Below are 26,617 nucleotides of genomic sequence, written 5' to 3'. Positions count from 1 at the left end.
CATCTCCAATGGATTCCAGCACACTGTGGAGTCATGGAGAATGAAACCGCAGACACACTTGCAAAGAAAGGCACAACAATAAAATAAAAGTCTAAATTTAATTTCTCATATTCCTCAATAAAACGCTTGATCACTACAAAATTTTCTCATTCATACCTAGAAGAAATAGAATCAAATGCTAAAGACAAAAAATGGATTACACTACTTTCCAACCCAGATATAATCCCCCAGAGACCAAGGAAAACAGCAGTTGCAGCCTTCAGACTATTGACAAATCATGACTATCTAGCAAGTCATCTCTACAGAATAGGTATCTCAGCTTCACCCATATGTGTCCTGTGTAACGATCCAGCAGAAAAGAATGAAGACCACTTGAAGACCTGTGAAGCATTAAGATCAGAAGAAACTACAGTTCAAAAGTATTGGAAAGCACGACTGCTTATGGCTTCATTGCCAAATGCAAGGCACTAGACAACAACAACAACTTTTTTCGTTACATTTTACAGCAGTGCTACAAATTGTTTGTAACACTAAGACATAAATTACGCACGTAATAATAGTACAGTGTAATACAGCAGGTAGCAACTCGACAACACAGCAGAATTCCGTGTAGCAGCAAGTAGAAAATTGTACATTCTGATTGATTTGGAAGGCTATAGCGCAGTTTCCTCCAATTTTTTCATGAGAAAGGTTGCTGACACAAATAAAACTGTCAAGTACATAGTTATAACGATTTAGGTTTAGTTGGTCTTCTTTGAATTAAGAGAACTTATATATTTATCAGTCCTCAATTTCTGTTCTTCAAAACTCAGCCTTAAGATTATGCCTATGAGTACCAAAAACCACGTCAACTGTTGCCCTAGAAATTGAATGTAATATTCAACCACTCAGACATATATATTACAAAAGGATCTAAAAATACATTTAAAATTGCAAGCCTCATCCAGATCTCAGATGTTCTTCAAACTGTTAGATGATATCCTGTGTAATTTCTATAAAATAAAAAAAGAAGAAATACCAATCTATATCACAGACACACTCATTGCTAAAACTCCAGTTGTGAACGAAATTCCTCCATGGAAATGGGTGATTCCAGAACTTAGCATACTAATTCCAGGAAATCATTCCAAAAATGATCCTCCATACATTCTTAAGTTAGATTCCATGGAACTACTCTGCAGTACATATAAGGATCACCTTCAAATTTATACAGATGGATCTCTAAATCCTAATAATAGGACATCAGGAGCAGGGTATTATATTCCAAAATATCAAGAAAGTTATTTCATACCATGTTCATCCTCCTCAAGTCTTGACACTGAATTGCTAGCTATTGATGCTGCTCTTCAGTGTGTTACTCAAATTTCTGAAAAATCTATTTGCATACTTACCGACTCCAAGGGGGCTATATTTAATATAATTAAATATGTACCAAACCTATATGCACATAGAATTATTCCAATTCAGAAACAACTAAGTGAACTAAAAGAACTCCAAAAGGAAATAACATTTCAATGGATACCGAGTCATTGTGGTATACCTGGAAACGAGAAAGTGGATAATATTGCAAAACAGGCAACATATTTGCAACCAATACCTCTTCAAGTGATATCTCTATCCAGTGCTTTTGCTTCAGTAAAGTCTCATTTTAAAAACCTATGGATCAACAATTGGCTCTCTTCTGACGAAGGAAAAATTTTACAATCTGTACAAAAGAAACCAAATGACCTTGAAATGTACAAAAACTTGCCCAGACATGTTCAAACATTTGTAACAAGAGCCAGTCACTCAATTGTACCTACACCGATTTCACATTTCTGATAATCCTACTTGTCTGTGGTGTAATAATCATGACGAAGATCTGGAACACATTCTTCTATACTGTCCATCCATAAACTACAAAAGAAGTAAATTAAAATCATCAGTACCAGTTGCAGAAGACACAGCCCTGCAGTATATATTGACTATATCCCACCTCTGGCTACTAGCAACTGGCATCTATAATGAACACCGATCAAAATACCCCTCATTTCTCGTGAAAAACAACAACTGAATAGACTACAGTGGATTATAGTGAACTTTATGTTGTCACCAAACAGCTGGATACATTAAGAAGATTGATTGATCAGTCCTCATATAATACTTTAGGTGTTTTATTTCACTATGTAGAAGTAGGTCTACTGGTATATATATGTTATGATCTTTGTCATAGTTACAATCTTGAATGGCCAACAATTTATCAGTATAGATAAAATATTCAAGACATTTATATCAGTGTACTTAAGCTTAGTTGCTTATCAGTAACTGTGCATGTAACTGGGAAATATCAGTTGTATCGATTGACGATAGTATTTTAAATCTGAACAGTGAATTCTTAAACATGGAACTTACGTCATGAGAACATCTGAGAAAAACAGATAAAAATCACCTACGTATATTGTTAGCCCATATATACCGAAGTTCTCAGTTGTGTTCCTCTTTTATTTCTCGGATATACAACATATAATTGACAGAAAGAAGATCAAGATGGTGTTAACAAAGTTTTTTCTGATTATGTGGAAGAATGTCATCCTTCGCTTAAGACATTATATTTTGACAACTATAGAAGTTGTGCTTCCCATAATACTTTTTATATTGGCGGCTGTGGTGAGGTCAGAGATGGTCGGTTTCGATAGAGTAGTAGACATACAATATTTTGAAATTACTGATGAATGGACATTATTAAATATATTTACCTCCAAAAACTATCTGCTTTATGCACCACCTACAGATTTCACGACTAAGTTAGTAACAGAAGTTAACAAGGTCATGAAATGTGGTAAGTACTTTGAATTGGATTCCTCCAGACTTCAGTATACTGCAATATTATAAAACTATTCTTATGAAGGTAATACACTTAAATTTTACTTAATTCATTCATAGTGTTCAAGGGCAGATCTTTCATTGCAAACCTAGCATTCTCCAGTCTTCGCTATTTTCTGCCTTCCTCTAAATTTTACTTAATAATAATAATAAATACTAAAAGACCAAAAATGAATGAAGCTGCACAGAGGTACAGTATATCAAGAATGTTATTATGAAACTTATTGTAACAAGTGGGTGTAATTGATAAACTTATACATTTTTTAAAATTAATATACTCACAACTTAGATAAGATGGAACTCTGTCAGAACAATTTTACATTTCTAAAGGACTTTTACAAGGTTGTTGCTTATCCCCATCATTATTTAAAATATGTATTGACAAATTTAATGGAAGATTAATTATTTGCGCACAATCAGGTATAGGTAGTGATTGTACAGGATAAACATGATATATTACACATGATAGGAAATTGGTAGAAGAATGTGGAAAGTGGGAATTGCAGGATAAATTTCAACATACTCATATTCATATTCATATTCTTTATTTGCCTGAAGGTACAAGAATACAAGAGGCCTCGTCAATGTAATAATATAAAAAACAATGTATCAATATTTAAAATATTGAAAGAGTAAAAAATAATAAAATTTAACTAAAATACTACATCATTTTCAAAAAATTCATTCATATTATAAAAGGGATTATTTTGTAGCCATCTCTTAATCTGAAATTTAAATTGTGTTTCATTAAGTGCCTTTATATTTGTTGGTATCTTGTTATATACTTTTATTGCAGTAATTACATAGCTTGATTGTGTTTTTTGCAACTTGACATGTGGTACATTTAATTGATCATTATTTCTGGTTTCATAGTGATGCAGATCTACTATACTTGCATAATTATTAATATTCTTGTTTACATACATTAAAAGTTCAAAAATATATAGATTGTAGGCTGTCATAATCTTTTCATTTTTGAAAAGAGATCTACATGATAGTCTGTGCGGTGACATTGTTATAATACGAACTGCCTTTTTCTGCAGTAATGTCTGAAAGGTCAGAACTATTTCCATATAAAAGTAATCCATATCTAATAACACTTTCAAATAGTGCATAGTAAACTTGTTTAAACAAAACCGAATGCTGGTAATATTTGACACTGCATATGGAAGAACAGTTAATATGTGATATAGAACATTAAAAAATTATGAATATTTTAAACATCTTGCTTTGATATGGGAGGAAAACATAACAGATTTTAGAAATTGAAAGAAGACTAACATGGTTTGGAAATGTCACGTTACATCAATCCTTGATAGGAAGAATAAGCAGACATTTCCTCATTATTGCAGGCATTTCCCAAAGAATAATTATTTCAAATCTTCTGAATGCTCTGTATTCTTTATTATTATTATTATTATTATTATTATTATTATTATTATTATTATTATTATTATTATTTTTTATTATTATTATTATTATTATTATTATTATTATTATTATTACGGTACTATTACTATTTTTACAATGGTTATTAGAGGAGAAAAATTCACTCTGGTGCCAGGGATCGAACCCGGGCCCTTGGTTCTACGTACCAAGTGCTCTAACCACTGAGCTACGCCGAAGTTAAATCCACAGCACCGGATCGAATCCCTCTCCTCTAGTGTTTTTCCCTTTATGGCCTGACTCTAAGTTCGACATATATGTTGACATATTTTAATTAAGTCAACTGCCATTATACAAGGAGCGCACTCAATTGAGTGACTTGGCAGCCGGGCTTCCACAGTACTATGCACTGTGGGCGAAGAATCTCCTCTAATAACCATTGTTACCATAACAGATATATTCTGTAGGACCAAAAATTAATCGTTATGTACTATTTTTACTATTATGTTAGTTAATTGATTAACTAGTGGACTTACTAGTGTTAATTATGTAAGATTTGTGCGGCTTACAGCTGTTTCAGTGCTTCACGCACCATCCTCAGAGCCTACTAGATCTCGGCGTCATCTCGAACTTCTCTGCCTGTTGTGTGGGTGTGTTTGATTGTTGAAAGATGTTGAAGAGTGGAGTCAAATAGTGTGTGTGTACTGAAATTGATCTGTGTGTTGAGAATTTGATCAGGGTGTGTTTTAGTGTGTTTGTATATTTCGTATTGTTCTAGTGTGTTGAGTTTTTGGTTCTTGGGTTGTATGTGTAGGATTTCCATGTCCGTATTTATGTTATTGTATGTATTGTGTTTCGTTGGTGTGTGTAATGATTTCTTCAAATACGCACAAATAGACATAAAAACACATCACACATAGCTCAAAAAACTAAAACCCAAGCACAGAAACTACACATACAGAACAACATCAAACGCCTACATTACATGAAAAAAAAACATAACACAAACACATACAAAACATATCTACATCTAGCACACATCACTCACCATACAGAACTTGAAGAAATCATTACACACACCAACGAAACACCATACATACAATAACATAAATGCGGACATGGAAATCCTACACATACAACCCAAGAACCAAAAACTCAACACACTAGAACAATACGAAACATGTTGTTGTTGTTGTTGTTTTCTAGTGCCAGGCGTTTGACAATAAAGTCATTTGACCTCTTGCACTCCAATATTTTTCAAAGATATTATCATGACCAGCCACTGAAGCACAGATTTTGAGGTGTTCCGAATCCTTTTCTTGCTTTGAGTTGCACAATGGACAGTTAGGGGACTGATATATTCCAATTCTATGCAGGTGCTTGGCCAAACAATCATGGCCTGTTGCCAATCTAAATGCAGCTACAGACGATTTTCGTGGTAAATCGGGAATTAACTGTGGATTTTGATACAGAGAGTTCCATTTTTTCCCTTGGGATTGTTTTATCAAATTTTGTTTGTTGAAGTCTAAGTATGTAGATTTAATAAATCTTTTCACAGAGTAATACGTAGATTTAGTAACAGGTCTGTAAGTAGCAGTGCTGCCCTTCTTTGCTAAAGCATCCGCATTCTTGTTTCCCAGGATTCCACAATGGGATGGTATCCATTGGAATACAATTCTTTTATTGAGTGATATTAATTGAGAGAGTATTTAGTTATTTCTGCTGTTTGAGATGAAGGTGTGTGTTTAGAGACGATTGATAGAATAGCTGCTTTGGAGTCTGACAATATAACTGCATTTTTAAATTTACTGATGTGGCATAGAAGATTCCTGAGACTTTCACTTATTGCAATGATTTCTCCATCAAAACTTGTTGTTCCATATCCAAGAGATCTATAAAGTGAGAAGAGACAGCACGTAACACCTGCACCGGCACCTTGTTCTCTGGAGATCAAGGATCCGTCAGTGTATAAATGAAGCCAGGTTTGTGGAAGGTATCTAATATTAATTGTCTCTAAAGACAATTGTTTTAGTATTTCAGCGTTTACTTCTGATTTCAGTATTTCTTCTGTTAAATTTAGATTATATTCCATATTTAATAGAGTTAAAGGGTTTGGTTTAATTTGTAGGTTTTCTTTTAAATTCGGGATATTGATTTTCTGTTTTAATTCTTGAACAATGGATATGAAACTTTTTTGAGTTTTCAATCTACAGAGAGGACTGTATGAATGCCAATTGTTTCCCGGTAATCTAATAAGTTTTTCATATTGAATCAGTGCTTTTTCTTCTATTTTCATTTTGATGCTGACAATACGAAATATACAGGCACACTAAAACACATCCCGATCAAATTCTCAACACACAGATCAATTTCAGTACATACACACTATTTGACTCCACTCTTCAACACCTTTCAACAATCAAACACACCCACACAACAGGCAGAGAAGTTCGAGATGACGCCGAGATCTAGTAGGCTCTGAGGATGGTGCGTGAAGCACTGAAACAGCTGTAAGCCGCACAAATCTTACATAATTAACACGAGTAAGTCCGCTAGTTAATCAATTAATTATATTCAAGTGTTAAAAATAGTGTACGCAAGATTCAAAATGGATTATGTTAGTATATTTGGTATTATAAGTTTTCTAGCAAACTTTCAAACTACTGTTAAAGAAGTCACTTTCGATTGCCATCATAAATTTAGAGCACCATAATATGCTTTACGAACAGGCTTGCCTGTAAAATTTGGCAGCATTGATCTCTACTGTCAGGGATTGGTTCTGCTTAATCCTCATAGCATAGTGATTTTTAAGTTTTAACATTCCTGCAGTTGATAAAAGAAAAGTGTTGTAAATCTGTTTCATTAATTAATTCTTCATTGCCTCTTTTTAGAAATGAAGGAGTTTGAGACTGAAGATGAATTGATGTCCTTTTATAATAATGAAGTAGATCATATTACCAGCCGTGGCACTTACGCAATTGTATTTCAAGATCTGCCCCCACAGGATGATTTAATACCAATACATTTGAAATACAAAATACGGATTCCAGGGACATTTTCTACTGCGAAGTTGTTTTCAGACTTCATGTCTGTGCAGTATTATGGTAAGTAGGCCTAAGCCCTATGTATCCGTGACTCATGGTATTAAAATCTGGGAAGGTTCTGGCATTATCTGGTTACTCTTTAATAATATGAACTCTTCACATGAGACAGGCTTGCATTAACTTACCGGTATTTGGTAAGTAGTCAGTTCTTCTCTCCTCTGCTACAAAGTAGTCTGTGTGACAGTTTTATTGAGTATTCGTACATCACTTCACAGCTAGAATATGGAACATGTAAAAAAATCTTAATAGTAATACTACCGGTACTAAAAATCTTAATTATAGTCACAGTCTAGTTGGAATATATACAGAAGAGTCTTACAATATACTAGTACAACACAAGGTGTTAAAATCGATAAGTAATACAGACAGAAATATTCATCCAGCATTGTTGAATTTTTTACTAGTCCTTAATTTGTTAATTTGTTGCTACAATATAATCATAGGATATCAATAATTCATGCAGTGAAAAAAATATGAAAGTTGCTTTTTAAATATATTTATCCATGACCTTAACAAAAAACATGCGTTTATTAAATACTTTTGCGTTTGTAAAGTAGGCTTTTATTCAACATTACTTTATTTCACTAGTGAAATAAAGACTTTATCTCACAGTTCATTAGTATTTTCCTAGTACCCAGGCACACACCTATACTTTTCCATTCAACTATTACTCGAGAAGTTACTAGATGTCACTACCTCTACTTCTTTATTGCCATTTCTTAAATCTCCATACATTCAATCTACTCCTCCTTTCTCTATCTCTACATCGTAATTTGTGCATTGCATCCATATCTAATAAATATATATATTTTTTTATATGTTGTAATAATTTGCCTTTTACCTTTTGGGATGCGAGAAGACTTGAATCTGCGAAGTTGCGTTTAATAGGTTTAATAGGATTTAATAACAACACGCCTTAGTCTACTGAACTAAACAGATACGATGATTAATTACGTTTTAATATTCCTCTTAAGTTTACAGAAGTAAAATGTGAAATTATTTTAATCACATTAGTCCCGTGAACACTTCTGAATAATCCCTTAAACTTCAAAAAGATGAAAATACACGTTTAAAATGAAAAAAAAATATTACAATTATATAATTAATTATAATTTGTTATTTATCCAACGCCTTAGATACCATTCTTCACTAATCATGGCCTCCTACATCATGACCTACCTAGTACACGTATCGATTTTAAAATCAATGCCATGATATCTGATTATATGAGGACTTATTTTCAACATATTTTCTTTTATAAAACATAATTTTTCGTTATGGTCATGGATAAAATTACGTATGGTGCTTGTGAGCGTGATCTTTATTGCGCTCGTGTAATTTAAGCACTCGGCTGACGCCTCGTGCTTAAATCTTTGCACTCATGCAATAAAGATACACTTACCTCACAAGTACCATAAATAACTATTTTAATTTAAGCTGTTATTCGTTGAAAAAATCTAAAGTATTGTTATACAGAAATTACAGAAACCTATTGATAATCGTGACATAATTGTCATTTTTATTGTTTACCAGTACATAACATTTACATAATATGATATGATATGATATATTTCGTCACAGCACTTCTTTACATGTAATGGTGTACCTCACATTTCTGTATCCGGTGCCACCATTAACATATTATTACAATAACACATTATTTGCAGTACACGTCTACACAAATACTCCCAATTACACTATGTACCTTTTTTGTTACTTGGTCAAACTCCCCTTCAGTATTTCTCCTACATTTCATTTGCTATTCTCTATTTATTCATTAATCCTAATATATCTAATATTCTATACTACTTTCACACCCCCTTTTTCCTCTAACTACTATTCACTAAAATCTCAATTTCAATTTTTCTCTATAAATTATCATATTGAATTATTTGACCTATTTGTTCTTTGACCTTTTCTCCTATCTTTCTCTTATATTCATTTACTGTTCCAACGTTCAAATGTTAGTACTAATTTTATGCTGTCACTTGTTCACTTCTCTTAATCCTTTCTCACTATTTTCTCTCATTTGCGCTCACTTTCACTTTCTCACTATTCTGTTTACACTTAAACCATTGTCACTATTCTCAATTTCTATAAATACTTATATTTTTTATTGATTAAAGTTCACGTTAACACTTTGTTAAAAAACATAAAATTTACTCTGTCACACGTTAAATGTGTTAAAATTGTTTAAAAAGGTATTTACCTTCGACAGACGGCCCGTTTCGACGCTATTTGTCGTCGTCTTCAGTGTCTCTTGAACCACTGCTGATTTTGGCTCTGCGATGTGCAGTTGTCGATGGTAGGGGTGGGGGTGTGTTGTTCCTATGGTGGGGGTTGGCTGTCTGTATGTTATGACGTATTATGATGTTAAACAATGTGTGCGTATTGAACTGTAGTTGCGTATTAAGTATGTAATGTGGGTGTGCTATTGTGTTCTTATATATTTCGTATTGTTCTAGGATATTTAACTGTAAACTTTTTGGTGTGACGTGTAAAATTTCCATATCTGTTTCTATATTATTGTAGTCATGATTATTGTCGATAATGTGATCTGCATAATTTGATGTAATGTAAGGTTTGGTTATAGCTTTAATATGTTCGTTGTATATTTTATTCTACACATCTGCTTATACACTTTCTCTCTCCCCTATACTTCTCGATCTTTTACAGATCCACTTTACTTGCACTTTTTGATCACATCCCCACATTTTTTTACACATATCAAATACCTCTGCTATATCCTCAGCTGTCGCAGGTTCTGACCTTTCTTTACTGTTCGTCTCTGCTTTATTTCTATCTCTGTCTTTCTTTCTATTTATTTCTTCTTCTATTCCTCTTTTATTTCCCCCCCCACGCTTTCACTTTCACATACTAGATTTCCACTTACATTTGCACCCTTATTCTTTTCACTACTTTCTTCCCTATCACTTCCTGACTCTTGGTTTCTCTTTTTATCACCCCTCGCCTTTTTTTCTGGTGCCCGTGTTCCTTGTTCCGTTATTCATTTACATAATATATGCTGCTCAATATTTGTGAAAGAAATAATTTCATTCATTTATCTTACAGATGAATATCACTATTCTCACTTTTTAACACTCCAGGTGTTGTTGGATAAGGCATTCATGGAGGAACAACATATAAATTCATCAGGCTTTCAGGTGAGTCTAGAATTTTAATATTTGCAGTGGCAGTTCGTGCCTAAAATGAAAAGGGGTTCACTACTTTTAGTATATTGTAAATTATTTAAGTTACAACATTATGACCAAATCAACATTATATGCAGATGACACTTCTTTCATAACATGTTCCACTAGTGCAGCAGAACTGCGTCAGCTAACTTCAAATACAGTTTTGGAAGCAGCGGAATGGTTCAGAGCAAATAAGTTAATTTTAAACGAGGAGAAGACTCAAAAATTAATTTTGACATTGAAAAAAAAGAAGGATCTGAAGAAAAGGCAGTAAAATTACTTGGTATCCATCTTGATACAAAACTAACCTGGGATTGCCACATTGAATACATCTCTCGGAGACTGTCCAGAGTCCTGTACCTCTTAAGAGTAACTAGAGATAAAATACCCGGGCAGTACCTAAGAAGTGTTTATTTTGCTTTTTTTCATAGCATATTGAAGTATGGAATCCTGGTGTGGGGAAACAACAATAAACTTATTGAAGTCCTACTGATTCAGAAGAAAGCAATAAGAATTATCACAGAAGTACCAAGCAAAGCACATTGTAAACCACTGTTCATACAGAAGTCCATCTTACCAGTTGTTAATGAATATATTCTGCAACTCCTTCTTTACATCAAGAAAAATCTTTATGGCTTCACCAGTAGGATGGATAAACATGAGTATAATACTCGGAATAAAGAAAAACTGGACATACCATTTTGCAGACTATCCAAAGTTAAAATTAGTCCTAACATGTTGGGCTGTAGAATGTTCAACATGTTACCACAGGAAGCATAGGAAGTGTCACTTGACATATTCAAAGTCAAAGTGAAAACATGGCTTCTTAGAAACCCATTCTATTCTGTGCAAGAATATTTTGAATCAGAAAATCAAGCTGTAGGTATTTTTTAGGTTTCTTTCTCTGAATTTTATTATTATTTTGTAATACAGTATATTAGGAAATTCTCATAAATTGTTAAGTTAATTCTTGTTTTATTGTATATAAACGGAGCAAATCAAATAATATTTGTGATCAGTGTGTTACAATTTTCATCTAGATATTAGCCTATTTTTGATAATCTTGACTCTCAATTGTAAACTCTAAGGAGTATTTGTGATCATTTTGTTTTATGTTTAGTGTTGTAATAGAATAATTTTCATTTTTGCACAATAATTTCACACGTGTAATTTGACAATGTCATTAGCTTTTGCTATAACGACAGCTAATAAATACTATACTACTATACTATTAAAGATGCTGAAAATGTGTATTTGTGTGAAAATTACGAAATCGAATTTTTTACAGCATTACAGTATGTTTTCTCTATATTTCTTAACATCAATTTTATTTATGTACTTCATGTGATGTGTTTTCTTTGCAGTTCGCAATCCAGAAGTTTCCGTATCCTGAACATAAAATTGACTTACTCGTTCAAGTTTTCTCAGCAATCTTACCATCATTCATGGTCATCAGCTTTGTAATGCTTTGTCCATCTATTCTGAAGAGAATTGTTGAAGAAAAGCAAACTGGAGCAAAGGTATGTTGATGTTAGTTTTGTTACTGTACTGTCAATCATTACAGTCAAAGTACCACCATATTTGAACTACATGTAATAAGTTATGTATGTAAAAATTTTGATTTTGTAAATAAATTTCAAGAAGCTTGGATAGAAATATGAAAATATACTGGTTATTTAAAATGAGATTCGAACTATACAGGGTGTTTCAAAGTGGTCATAAATTTAGGAATGAGAAGTAAAAACGAAAAGAAGCAAAAAAGTTCAAGCAAACATGATTCCGCAAATTAACCATTTACGAAATAATGCCATTTTGTCCTGGTTGAAGCTCACTGAATACTAAGTACTAATTCCAACAAAAGCAGTGACAATTTAATTTAATTTATCAATTACGAGACAATAAAATTCATAATTTTAGCTTCAACACCACAAAGCATGGAAGGTAAATAGCGTGTTTCTCTTCATGTACCTGCTTTGGTTGATCTTCATTAATTTCGAACCTTACAGTGGGGTCAAGAATGAGACCAGTTTTTTATCTCGGTCAATTATTATGTAGATCCTTCCTTAATCTCACAAAATTTCGTCTAATGAAGTTTTTTTTTATTTGAGGTATAATTTTATTAATACAGTAATACTTTATTTATACATTTTTATGGAGATCTGAGAAAATGTAATTGAAATGATATTTAGTAACATCTGAAGTAGAAATATGGTAGCATTTGGAGACTACATGGGAAGAAAGAATTAAGCAAATGTAGTAAATTTTTCACAAGAGAAATTTAAACCATCTTTGAGTCTATAGTACAACTCAGATTTGTAACATAGGCTTTCATTCTTAAAGAATGTAAGATTATTTGTAGGACATTTTAGCTGCTTAGGGCCAAAGCTGGTTGATATGTCACTTTTCAAACTGCAGTCAAGAAAATTTTACGAAATTGACTTCCTTTTTTTCTTCTAGTGTGATCTTCATTATTTAAGAACCTGTAATTATTAAAAAAAAGTTGATTATTTCGGACTGTTTACTTCTAAGAAATAAACCATGCCCTCAAATTGTGATAACTATTCTATAATTTGGTCAGTTACTGCATCAAAATATTTTCAGTTTCGAGGTGTGTTAGGGTAGTTGTATGCAATACAGTCACAGCTTTGGTGTCGAATCTTCAATGTCTAAAATGTTTCTTCCATTGTGAGTCAATTACTAAAGTCTCTTTTGTGACTTGTGACTTATTAGATGACATAAAGGTTAGGTTCATCTTTGGTTTAGAAAGCTTATATATCGAATTTCCCTTTTGAATTGATTATTTATACATAGTTGGTGGAGTAACACTTAGAAAATAATTAATGTGCATCTTATTTAAAACATATTGCTTGCATTACACCACGTCTGAACATTATCAATTGACTGGAATTGTTATTTAACAGGAATTAATGAAGATGATGGGTTTGAAGAATTGGATGCTGTGGCTGGGATGGATGGTGAATGCTATGATTGTGAACATAATAACTGTCACTTTAATCACAATTTTCCTTAAAGTGGCATTTGGAAATATCGCAGTATTTCCGAATTCTGACTTTTTCCTTGTGTGGCTCACCCTCATTTTCTACACAGCAGGAGGAGTGACTTTCTTATTCACCATTAGTTCCTTCTTCTCTAGGCGTGAGTATATATACCTGTATCTCACATTTAATTACTAACAAATGTAATGTAAATTCAACTGTGTCTTATTATATATACAAGGTGTACGAAAAATGCCGTCCAATAACAGCACTGTAGGATAGAGTATATCAGACGTATCCAAAACCGTACTCGCGAGTAAGCCCCTGATTGGAACCGAAGCCAGTACGTAATGAGCGCGCTCCACCCCACCCATCCCCACCTGTACTGTACTCAGTGTTTATGCGCTAACGAAGAGCAGTGGCGGACTGCCATTTTCATTCTGTTGGTCGGAGTTTTCCACCGTTTCACAATGTCTCTTAATCATGGACGTAGTACATTCAAGGATGAAAGGGAAGAGAAATTTTTTGTGTTAGTGGGGAGAATGTGAAATGCTTAATTTGTTCGAAAATTCTTAAGGGTGTGTTAAAATTCAACATGCGACGACAATACTCGACTCTTCACAAAGAATATCATACAATTACAAGCATGTTGGACATGTGAAAATAATTTATTTTGGGGCTATCTGTAGCCTATAACTGTTGGTCATACATAATAATCAGTATATTACAATACGTTTGCACTCAGTTCCGCATGACATACTTATAGTTTTTTGTTTAATTTTAGGTGAAATGCTTAGGCCTACAAATATTTTTATAAATATAAAACAAGAAAATACAAACACAAATCATACACGTGTTCTCAGTCTTAAACAAAAAAAAAAAAAGCTTCTTGCTAGCTATGCTCTAGCTTGGAATATTGGAAAATCAATGAAGCCCTTTACAGAAGCATCATTTGTAAAATCGTGCTTACAGAACGCTACTAAAATACTGTGTCCAGAACAAAGTCAAAGTTTAAGAAAATTAAATTGTTTCCAATTACAGTTCAGAGAAGGAATTTCAAGATTGTAAATGTAATTGAATCTGAAGTCGAAACCACAATTAACCAGTTTGTAGCTTACTCACTTGCATTGGACGAAAGCATAGATAGAAATGACGAAGCTCACCTAGTCATTTTCATTCGAGGAGTTAATGAACGTTTTACTGTGTCTGAATGTCTTCTAGATGTAATTACAAAATATAACTGGAGAAGATCTTTTCCAGGCACTGAAAGGCACCATAGAACAGAAGAGGTTGAATTTGCAATGGCTTGTGTCAATAGCAGCAGAAGGGGCTCCAGCTTCATAGTATGTCAAAATAATATACAAACGTATGATATTTCTTATTCTTTTGATGTTACTATTTGTAAACCTAAGCAGACTGTTGCAGCGATCCCACACTGACCGCTCCCATCTGTTGAGATACGTGTCTCTTCCCCTTCTCTAGTCCTACAGCACACTGTGTTCTGCGGGCAGCATCAAGAGCACGATATGCTTTTTGGAGACCTCTGGAGTATATTATATTGATTCATTTAAGTATAGGAAGCAAAATTCCACAATACATACTTTCGGAGATATCGGAAAGAATCTGTCAATCAAATGGAGCACATTGCCAAAAGTATTGGAATAAATGAAAGAGGTTTAATAGTGAGTTTTATTCTATGATAGTAGTCACGCCCTTCTGTAGATCTCCTAGCACACTGTTCCCGCCATGAAATCTTTGCTGTCACAAGGTACAATGAGCTGGAGTCAGCTGTACCTGGGACTTTTTTTAGGTGGTTGTTAATCCTCTTTCTCATCCGGGCCTGGAACTGGCAAAAACAGTTATTAAATATTTTGCATTAAATAGCTGTCTAACAGACCAGGATGTCATTTTGTAGCGAGTGGAGGGATCATAACAATTCGCTAGAATTTCTCATGAAACGTATCATTTACTAGTGATAAATTTACAATTTAGCCATGGAGGCAGTGTAGCAAAACCTTGTCAGACCACGCAAGTCTTATGTCACTTTGTATACCAGCTATCAGTTCATCGCCTGTTTAATCTTTAGCACTGTTACTACTTATTAAATTATATACATTTTCCATTAGTACTTAGATTTTTAACTCCAGTAACTTATTGGTAAATATTTTGATTAGGTTACAGCATTGCAAAAAGAGAACCAAAACAGTGACAGAATAGAGTAAAGAACCGTAATAATTTAAATCCAATGCACTTTCGTGCGCACTCATACTATTATTATTAAATATTTTGATTGATTTTTTGTATTTTTTTTAAGTCTTCGGATGATTTAAAAACAAAAACTGAATCAACCAAAGACTTAAAAAATCAATAAAAAATGTTTACCAATAAGTTACTGCAGATAAAAGTTTAAGTACTAAAGCAGGCCGTTTTTATGCATGAATATTACAATTCTGTGACCAGATATCGACACCTGAAAACCATAGCATACTAAAAAATAAATACCTACTCTAATATCTTTGCAAATAATCAACCAAAAATCTTAATCAATTCACATTAAATACTCAGGTCATTTCAAAGTTCCAAGTTTTAGCCAGATATGATTAAAATTGTGGAAGATATGAGCATTTTTATTTTTTCAAGTTTTATGCCCTTTAAAACAATGTAAAATCCATGTTGAATCTTTCGTACACTACTTTTAACATTTGAATATAAATAATTGATTAAATGACGATCTTACTCGTGTTAATTGTGCAACCAGAAACTCAACACACTAGAACAATATGAAATATACAGACACACTAAAACACACTCTGATCAAATTCTCAACACACAGATCAATTTCAGAACACACACACACTATGTTGTTGTTGTTTTCTAATGCCAGGCATTTGACAATAAAGTCATTTGACCTCTTGCACTCCAATATTTTTCAAAGATATTACACACACACTATTTGACACCACATTTCAACACTTTTCAACAATCGAATGCATCCACAAAACAGGCAGCGAAGTTCGAGATGACGCCGAGATCTAGTAGGCTCTGAGGATGGTGTGAAGAAGCACCGAAACAGCTGTAAACCACACATGCTTACACAATTAACACGAGTGAGATCGCCATTTAATCAATTATTTACAATGTAAAAATCTTTAATCCCTAGTACCCACTATGGTGCAACAGAGTGTTGACTGATGGCAAGAATATGCCACTTCTGGTTCGTTCATTTCACAAGCAGTACTGTATGCCTATAATGTGGCCCTTAACAAGTGATTTTCAGACGATCATATACCGGTAGTTTCTTTCTTGCTGACACTGTTATTGTTCATCACTTAATAGAACTGAATTTGTTAAAAAAAAATGTGATTGAAATTATTTGTAGTTACACTACAAAAGAGTTGCGAATTGTTACACATTTATTTGCAGACTTGTTGCTATAAGATATAATAACAATTAATTAGATTTTGCGTATCGTTTTCGCTCCTTTAATTCTGTGAATATTGTGTGATTCTAGCAACCTTGGCCATGTCTGTGGGTGTATTGTTGTGGCTTGTATCATACTTCGCTACATCATTCCTTGTTGTGAGTGAAACTGACATTTCTTTTGGTATTAAGATGTTGACAGCCATTTTGCCCAACACAGCAATCAGTTGGGCTTTTCAGATTATTCTAAAATGGGAAAATCAAGGTAAGTAGTTAATTGTCTATTTTAGTATAATTACTTACTTACTTACAAATGGCTTTTAAGGAACCCGAAGGTTCATTGCCGCCCTCACATAAGCCCGCCATCGGTCCCTATCCTGTGCAAGATTAAGCCAGTCTCTATCATCATACCCCACCTCCCTCAAATCCATTTTAATATTATCCTCCCATCTACGTCTCGGCCTCCCTAAAGGTCTTTTTCCCTCCGGTCTCCCAACTAACACTCTATATGCATTTCTGGATTCGCCCATACGTGCTACATGCCCTGCCCATCTCAAACGTCTCGATTTTATGTTCCTAATTATGTCAGGTGAAGAATACAATGCGTGCAGTTCTGTGTTGTGTAACTTTCTCCATTCTCCTGTAACTTCATCCCGCTTAGACCCAAATATTTTCCTAAGCACCTTATTCTCAAACACCCTTAACCTATGTTCCTCTCTCAGAGTGAGAGTCCAAGTTTCACAGCCATATAGAAGAACCGGTAATATAACTGTTTTATAAATTCTAACTTTCAGATTTTTGGACAGCAGACTGGATGATAAGAGCTTCTCAACCGAATAATAACAGGCATTTCCCATATTTATTCTGCGTTTAATTTCCTCCCGAGTGTCATTTATATTTGTTATTGTTGCTCCAAGATATTTGAATTTTTCCACCTCTTCGAAGGATAAATCTCCAATATTTATATTTCCATTTCGTACAATATTCCCGTCACGAGACATAATCATATACTTTGTCTTTTCGGGATTTACTTCCAAACCGATCGCTTTACTTGCTTCAAGTAAAATTTCCGTGTTTTCCCTAACCGTTTGTGTATTTTCTCCTAACATATTCACGTCATCTGCATAGACAAGAAGCTGATGTAGCCCGTTCAATTCCAAACCCTGCCTGTTATCCTGAACTTTCCTAATGGCATATTCTAAAGCGAAGTTAAAAAGTAAAGGTGATAGTGCATCTCCCTGCTTTAGCCCGCAGTGAATTGGAAAAGGATCAGATAGAAACTGACCTATACGGAATTTTAGTATAATTATAATAAATAATTCAATTCTACTCCAGATTACAATACAATATAAGAATTTAATTTAATTTAAAGTTGGCAAAGAGCAATAGTAATTCCGGTACACAAAAAAGGTGTTATAAGCAACTGTGATAACTAGACTTCGTGGAATTGCCACGAGAATCGCAAGGTTTACTGTGCACGCGGTATAGATTGTATGAGAAGAAGACGTGCAACGGATGGATTATGCCTCTAATGTAAACACTGAGCAGTATGCTGCGGTTACAATAAAACCTGTATCCTGCATTCAAGAAATATAATGAATGATCATTGAAGTAGGAAATGTCTAAACATGTAAAATACACAATTATTTTGTAGTGAGATATATTAACTCTTAAAGTTTAATGTAATATACTCACATCATCCTTGAATATGTGCATTGCAGTGAAGAGTTACGTACATTTTGAGCATCTGCAGTTTTTATTTTGGGAAAATGTAATTTCAACATCACACGATGTAATACATACATATTTGAAGAACGGAAAGTCACTACTTTTTAGTACATCAACTTCAGATGTCTTGTCGTGATCTGATAGTACATCATTTATAATACGAAGTTGTGAATAGACAGAATTTTTAGCAATAATGTTTCTCAACTTACATTTCACTTTTTCTGAAATTAATGAATTGTTATTTTGGATAACAGTTGGTGATACTTTATCCACTATATTTAGGGCTTCTGAGAGTTGTAGTTTAGACGATTCTAATAGGATGATGCTTTTGGACACGATTTTAAAATTAGAATCAATGAACAGAATATCTTCCAATAGCTGTTCATAAGGCAACAGAGGAACTGTCTTTGTTATTCAATGCCTCAATTACCTCCATTATTTTGCCGTAATGTTCTGCATGATAATAATAATAATAATAATAATAATAATAATAATAATAATAATAATAATGAACAGCATCCAACCACTTTCCCCAACAGGTCGAGACTGGCTGTGGGGGTAAGGGTATTCCAGGGGCAATTATATTGAACAGCAACACTCTCATTGTAGTACGTTTGATTGAATTCTTGTCTGCACTGAACAGATGTTAAGCTTTGACTATTCCAACCACAGTAATGCAAAAACATGTGCTTACATAGGTATACATTAGCTGTAGATGCTCTATCTATTTGGACCGGTCACAACTCTTAACATGAACTGCTTATACTACGAGACTGGGCAGTCGCTCACCTCCTCTATACTACCGTACATCGGCAACCTGATTGCATGCTGCGTGTGGCAATTCAACGAAGTCTAGTGATAACTTTAGAGGAATAAGCCTTCTCAATTCTGGCTACAAAATTTATACCAAATCACTAAAAATTAAATTAAACCAATTTTATGACACTACACTAGATGAAGGACAAAATGGATTCCGAAAAGGTAGATCATGTACAGATGGATATTTTACATTGAAGCTTTTGATCGAAAATCATAGATAATTTAATATTGAAACCCACCTGGCATTTATTGATATGAAGAAAGCCTTCGACAGAGTAGATAGAAACAAATTATTGAATATTTTAGCACATGATGATATTCCAAATCAATTAATAACAGCTATTTACAATATTTATAATAATAATCATATACAGGTTAGGATTGAAAACAAATATTCAGAATGGAAACGAATAAATCAAGGAGTGAGACAGGGTTGTAGTTTATCTCCTCTATTATTTATAATATACATGAATCACATTATTAAGGAATGGAGATTGAAACCACATGGAAGTATACCGATAAGTCGTTTGTCCCAAATAGATACTTTATTATTTGCTGATGATATTGTGCTTATGGCAACTTCAGAAGATAATTTACAACGTTTGGTTTACAACTTTAATCAAATGGCAGAAAGTTTCACTATGGAAATTTCAACTGACAAATCTAAAGTGATGGCTTTTTTAGGAAAGGAACCAGCCCGTAGCAAAATATGCATCAATAATAAGATCATCGAACAAGTCAAAAATTTTAGTTATCTCGGTTACCAAATTTCATATGAAGAAGAAAAGGATTTGAATGAGAAAATTATTAAATTCAACAGAGCAATGGGGATAATTAATCAGATATTCAAACCAACCTTAGTACAAAAACACACACGCACCAGAATTTATAAAACATCGGCCAGACCTATACTCTGTTTTGGTAGTGAAGCTTGGACGATTCGTAATATTGATTCACAAAGATTAACGGCGGCAGAAATGAGATTTATGCGTCATACAGCGGGATACACGAGAATGGATCACATTAGAAATTTTGGCATTATAAAAAGAACTGCAGATTGAACCGATTACGGAATACCTACAGAAATACAGACAAAACTGGAGATAACATGTCATCAGAATGCCTCGTTCTAGAATTCCACGCCAAATTTTAAATTACCGTCCTGTGGGCAAGAGATCCTTGGGCAGACCGTTCAAGCGTTGGCAAGAGACCATAATGGGCCACTAGGCCCAATAATGCAAGGATGATGATGATGATGATGATGATGATGATGATGATGAATTTAACTAATTAACATGAAAACTCCTACTGGTACTAATTTGGAAATTAACATTATTGATACTAACTATAAAAACTGTAATAAAATTGGAACTTGGACTCTCACTTTGAGAGAGGAACAGAGGTTAAGGGTGTTTGAGAATAAGGTTCTTAGGAAAATATTTGGGGCTAAAAGGGATGAAGTTACAGGAGAATGGAGAAAGTTACACAACGCAGAACTGCATGCATAGTATTCTTCACCTGACATAATTAGGAACATTAAATCCAGACGTTAGAGATGGGCAGGGCATGTAGCACGTATGGGTGAATCCAGGAATGCATATAGAGTGTTAGTTGGGAGACCGGAGGGAAATAGACCTTTGGGGAGGCCGAGACGTAGATGGGAGGGTAATATTAAAATGGATTTGAGGGAGGTGGGATATGATGATAGAGAGTGGATTATTCTTGCACAGGATAGGCACCGATGGTGGGCTTATGTGAAGGTGGCAATGAACCTGGGGGTTCCTTGAAAACTATTTGTAAGAAAGTTGTAATAAAATTCTAATACAATATCAATATGTAAAATACAAATGAGTATTTAATATGAGCATAGTAGAGTCCTTAGAATTTGGAGACAAATACTTTCAATAGCATGCTGTAGTGCACCAAGTCATTTCAGATAGCTATCAGTAATTTGATTCTGATGTGATTGAAAAGTTTGTCATATGTAGGGAGCGGATTTTTATGTGCTAAAAAATTTAAATATATTTATTTTTTATGTGCTAAAAAGTACGAAAATATTTGCTAAAAATAAAAAAATACTTTTTTTTTTAAATATGACAAAAATACCGTACTTAGCTTGAAAAAAAAAATGTTACTAGGTACTCACCAACCACACTTGAGTGCTAGTAGTTGGCCGAGAATTGCAGTGAACAACAAAGGTCATCTCCAAATTCTCCATCACAAATGCATGCCGATTATCTCTCAATAACGACTTATACTGTGAAAACGATCTTTCCACATCACAGGACGTCAGACGTGCATATTTAAAGAGAGGAAATTTACAAAAACAAACACTGTCAATTTCACCTAAAGGTACACCCTCCAATACTTAAGCGACTTTACACATTTTTTTTATATTCACTGTTTTTCCCAAACACATTCTGGAATTTGTCCCTTAGTACTTGTACTTCTGAACCTGGTAATTTCCACGGCACGCACCTCCCTGTTTCAGACAACAGGTTTTTGGATGTTTCGAGTTTTTTTATGGTGTCACACAAAAAGCTTCAATTTGCTAATAGGAAAGCCAAATCGTTTTTTAAACAACCATCTTTCAGTATATCTTGAAGGATACTGATTGACGAAGCCCGATAACAGGGAATCACGACAAAATATATTGCCTTACTTGATAGACATGAGCGAGAGGTGAGAGATTTGTTTAAATTAAATAATGTTCATACCCGAGCTCTTATCTGTTGTGTTTCACAAACAAAGCGTGGAATGAAATCATCTTCAGCAACAATAAACATTCCTAATTATGTGTTGCAAGATCTCTCCTCCTTGTCCATGTTAATTTATTCTCTAATAATAGCATTGATATGCTGCCTAGCAGTTCTCAGAACTTGGGGCGATACTATTACAAAAATGTATCACGGATACACCACACAGCGCTTAGAAACACGAAGCAACCAAGAATTCTTAAAAAAATAATGTACTTCTGAGTGATATAATTGATTTAGTTTTAAAATATTTAAAAGTTCTTGTAAAAAATGATCTAAGTAAAAATCTCCAAGATTTATGTGTTTATAACAGATATCCTGAAAATATGTATTTACATAATTTTTTTGTGAAAATATGTGTTTTTATGTGAAATAAAATTCGGTTTTTAAACTTGAAACTTCATGTTCGAAATTTTTAACTTTGTTAATTGTGTTTTATCACACGCAAAAATAATATTTAATTACATAGGAATCCGCTCCTTTGTCATATGTATCATGATCTTTCTGAAGTACATTGAAAGCTGACATTTTCATAGAATAGTAATAAAGGAGTAATATTAACTATGAAACTACATTTATTTCATACACCCATTTATGCCGTGTTGTAGTGTAAGTCTGAACCTTCATGCAGAAAGATGTATGTTATCTACTTTAAGCAGGATTAGATTACAGTAGAAGAAACAATGGAGTTTTTTTCTTAATTAATGTAGATTAGATGTCACTAATATTCCATATTTAGTTTCTTCTGAAATTCTGTTTCTATTAATAATCGATTTAAACTTACCACATTCTTTATCATGTAGAAAAAAGTTTGGTGATCTGTATACCTGGGTAAGCGTCATACATACAGCACTTAACTTAGGGGATTCTGGCGGTCATTTAAATATCCAAACTACATAAATCTGTCTTTCTCGTTAGATTCCATTAATAATTGCCTTTTTGTAAAAAATAAACAAATAATGATATAATTAGAATAGACTACATTATTTTGTCAACGGTGTTTTGTTTGTTATAGGCTATGGTCTCAGCTGGGGTAATATTTTGAAATCACCGACTGGTACCGAAGATGACATCGGCATGATATATATATGGATCATGTTCTTTGTGGACATTGTCGTATACAGTATTTTGACATGGTATATTGATTCGGTTATGCCTGGCAAATATGGGCTAGCCAAGCCTTGGTACTTCTTTGTCATGGTACGAATTATTTACCTTATTTTATTAATGCCGTTATATTTTATAGTGATGAAAGTTAATAACATGATAATTACAAATATTCAGTTTCTTGTACATGTATTCCCCCACGAAAAGAATATTAGATGTAAGTGATTGGAACTAATAAGTTATGTGAACCTGTAAGAATATCTGCATTACCTTGTCATTCAACCTATTTTAACTTTTGGCCTTCTGGGAGCCTATTGCCCACCCTTTCTTGTTTTTATCTTCTTTTATTTATTTATTTATTCATTCATTCATTCATTCATTCATTCATTCATTCATTCATTCATTCATTCATTCATTCATTCATTCATTCACTCACTCACGCACTCACTCACTCACTCATTGATTCATTTATTCATTGATTCATTTATTTATTTATTCATTCATTCATTCATTTATTTATTTATTTATTTATGCATTTATTAATTAATTAATTTAATTATTTATTCATTCATTCATTCATTCATTCATTCATTCATTTATTTATTTATTCATTTATTCGTTCATTCACTTACTTAGTTACTAATTTACGTATTTATTTTTGTTTGTTTGTTTGTTTCTTTATTTGTTTGTTTCTTTATTTGTGTGTTTGTTTCTTTTCTTCCTTGTTTGTTTGTTCATTTGTTTGTTTGTTCATTTATTTATTTATTTACTCATTTATTATTTTTATTTATTTATTTACTTATTTATTTTCTTATTTGTTTACTTGTTAATTTATTTGTTTATTTATTTATTCCTCTCTATACTATATTATTACATGCGAAATGTAGGAGTAAGTTATTGTAATGCTTAAATAGTAATATGTGTTACAATAGCGGTATGTTGAAGTTTTCATGTTCGAGGAAATATTTGAAAAAGCGAAACGTAGTTGAGCGTTTTTAATTTCCGAGAATTGAAAGAAAACATACCGCTCGTGTATCGTACATTATTTTGTGCGAAGATCGTTTATTACATACCTGAAAGAGGAATTTCTAATTAGTTGCAATGAAATCTCCATCTTGGTTTCTGTTCAATGACGGCAAATTTGCAAAACAAAAATATCTATCTTCAACATTGTTGCTTTAAAATGTTTTCTGTGTTTACTATACTCCAGTAGGCCGTGATATACGTCTGTCTTTTTTTTCCCCCAGTCTATGATGAGTCTGGAATCTTGTTGATTTTTTCACGGCTTCCTTAATGTTACTTGCATCACAAATGCAGTAACTTTAGTGGAGTTGTAGAGTTTACTTAATTTTTGCAAATATTTAAAAACAATAATTAACAGTGCAATTTAGGTGAAATTGCAGTGGTAAGTTTCCAATTTATAATTATTACTATATTGAACGTCTCTAAAAATAATATGTTAAAAGCCTAAAGCAGTAAAATCAATATGTCACTTAAGCGGTAAGAAGAGGGAAATTGTTATGTGTGTTAGGTTGGGAATACTGAATGTGGAATTTTAGACTTTCTGCCGATTGTTTTTGTGTGGAAACCAAGCAAATACGCACGATCTCGCAAAAAGTCTGTTACAAGATGTACATGTTATCAGTATCTTCGACACCAAAAAATAGTATTTTGACATATTGTCCACCTTACATACTAGGTGTGTTCGCACTCAGTATCATTGATTCATTTTATCCTTGGAGGAAATATTAACTGAATAAGAATACGAGATCACACAGAATAGTTGTTTACAAAAATAATTTCTACTTAATTTTTATAGCACAAGAAATTGAGTAAAAAATGAAACGTGTCTCAAAAGAATGTTTGTTTCAGAATGAATTATAGCTTGACTTATTTACAGAACTTATACTACACACTATACAGGCAAGGTTTATAAAGTCTTTAGTTTGTTACAAATTGAAGTAATGACCTACATTTTTCAATGAGGCACCTGAAGCTATCACCATTAGATGGCAGTATTATCTATGTGCAGCGTGCACAGCTGAGAAGTCCCGGGTTCGATTCCCAGTGCCGGAACGAATTTTTCTCGAATTAAAGGTGATAATACGCATTGACTACTTCATAGTAGTCGTGATAATATTCAATGAGGGTGGCAAGACCTCATAAATGAATATGTGATGTAAGAGGCTGTGATTTTATGCATGTTATTTCACTGCCTATTAATAGAATCTGTATCGTAAATTTATAAGGTTTTAAATTTAATTTTCTTATTTTATGTGTATGTATGCAGACATGGTTACACTTAATTCCTCTTTTAATCGAATTACTTTATAAGAAAGCAGCTATTCTATCAATAGTCTCTAAACACACACCTTCATCTCAAACAGCAGAAATAACTAAAATGCTCTCTCAATTAACATCACTCAATAAAAGAATTGTATTCCAATGGATACCATCCCATTGTGGAATCCTGGGAAACGAGAATGCGGATGCTTTAGCAAAGAAGGGCAGCACTGCTACTTACAGACCTGTTACTAAATCTACGTATTACTCTGTGAAAAGATTTATTAAATCTACATACTTAGACTTCAACAAACAAAATTTGATAACTCAATCCCAAGGGAAAAAATGGAACTCTCTGCATCAAAATCCACAGTTAATTTCCCGATTTACCACGAAAATCGTCTGTAGCTGCATTTAGATTGGCAACAGGCCATGATTGTTTGGCCAAACACCTGCATAGAATTGGAATATTTCAGTCCCCTAACTGTCCATTGTGCAACTCAAACCAAGAAATGGATTCGGAACAGCTCAAAATCTGTGCTTCAGTGGCTGGTCATGATAATATCTTTGAAAAATATTGGAGTGCAAGAGGTCAAATGACTTTATTGTCAAATGCCTGGCATTAGAAAACAACAACAACAACTTTATAAGAAAGATGTGTAAAAATTAATTTTTGAAAGAATATCAAATGCTATAGACATTAGTTATACAGGGTGAAAGTGAAATAGCCTTGCATATTTTCAGAGTGAATAGCTAACAAAGACCTATAATATCATATTGGTGGAAAGTTCATAATTTTTTTTAGAAAAATTTTTTTTTCCCAAATGTTTAACAATCTCTATTTGGTAACTATTGCGAGTAGGATCGTGATTTTTGTCCACATCGATAGGAAATCTAATAAAGAATAATTTATCCTCCTGACATATTTCAATAGTATGGACGATTTTCGTGTAAATTTAATT

At 33.3% G+C, this 26,617-nt stretch overlaps 1 protein-coding gene across 3 annotated transcripts in view; it reads left to right on the top strand.

Annotated features, from left to right (window-relative positions):
* LOC138699463 (phospholipid-transporting ATPase ABCA3-like) overlaps positions 1-26,617 on the top strand; it is a 92,381-nt gene that overhangs the window by 5,302 nt on the left and 60,462 nt on the right. The window contains exons 1-7 of one of the 3 annotated variants that reach the window (XM_069825357.1): positions 2,336-2,818; positions 7,140-7,352; positions 10,425-10,516; positions 11,911-12,066; positions 13,468-13,702; positions 17,054-17,227; positions 23,281-23,465. In XM_069825357.1, the coding sequence (XP_069681458.1) occupies positions 2,527-2,818; positions 7,140-7,352; positions 10,425-10,516; positions 11,911-12,066; positions 13,468-13,702; positions 17,054-17,227; positions 23,281-23,465 (1,347 nt within the window). In that variant the 5' untranslated portion in view covers positions 2,336-2,526. Of the gene's footprint in view, positions 1-2,335; positions 2,819-7,139; positions 7,353-10,424; positions 10,517-11,910; positions 12,067-13,467; positions 13,703-17,053; positions 17,228-23,280; positions 23,466-26,617 lie in introns of those variants that run through there. The other 2 variants (XM_069825356.1, XM_069825358.1) reach the window with 2 other exon arrangements.

Source organism: Periplaneta americana, chromosome 5 (assembly GCF_040183065.1).
Source record: "Periplaneta americana isolate PAMFEO1 chromosome 5, P.americana_PAMFEO1_priV1, whole genome shotgun sequence".
Taxonomy (NCBI): domain Eukaryota; kingdom Metazoa; phylum Arthropoda; class Insecta; order Blattodea; family Blattidae; genus Periplaneta; species Periplaneta americana.
This window is presented reverse-complemented; position numbering and strand designations above follow the sequence as displayed.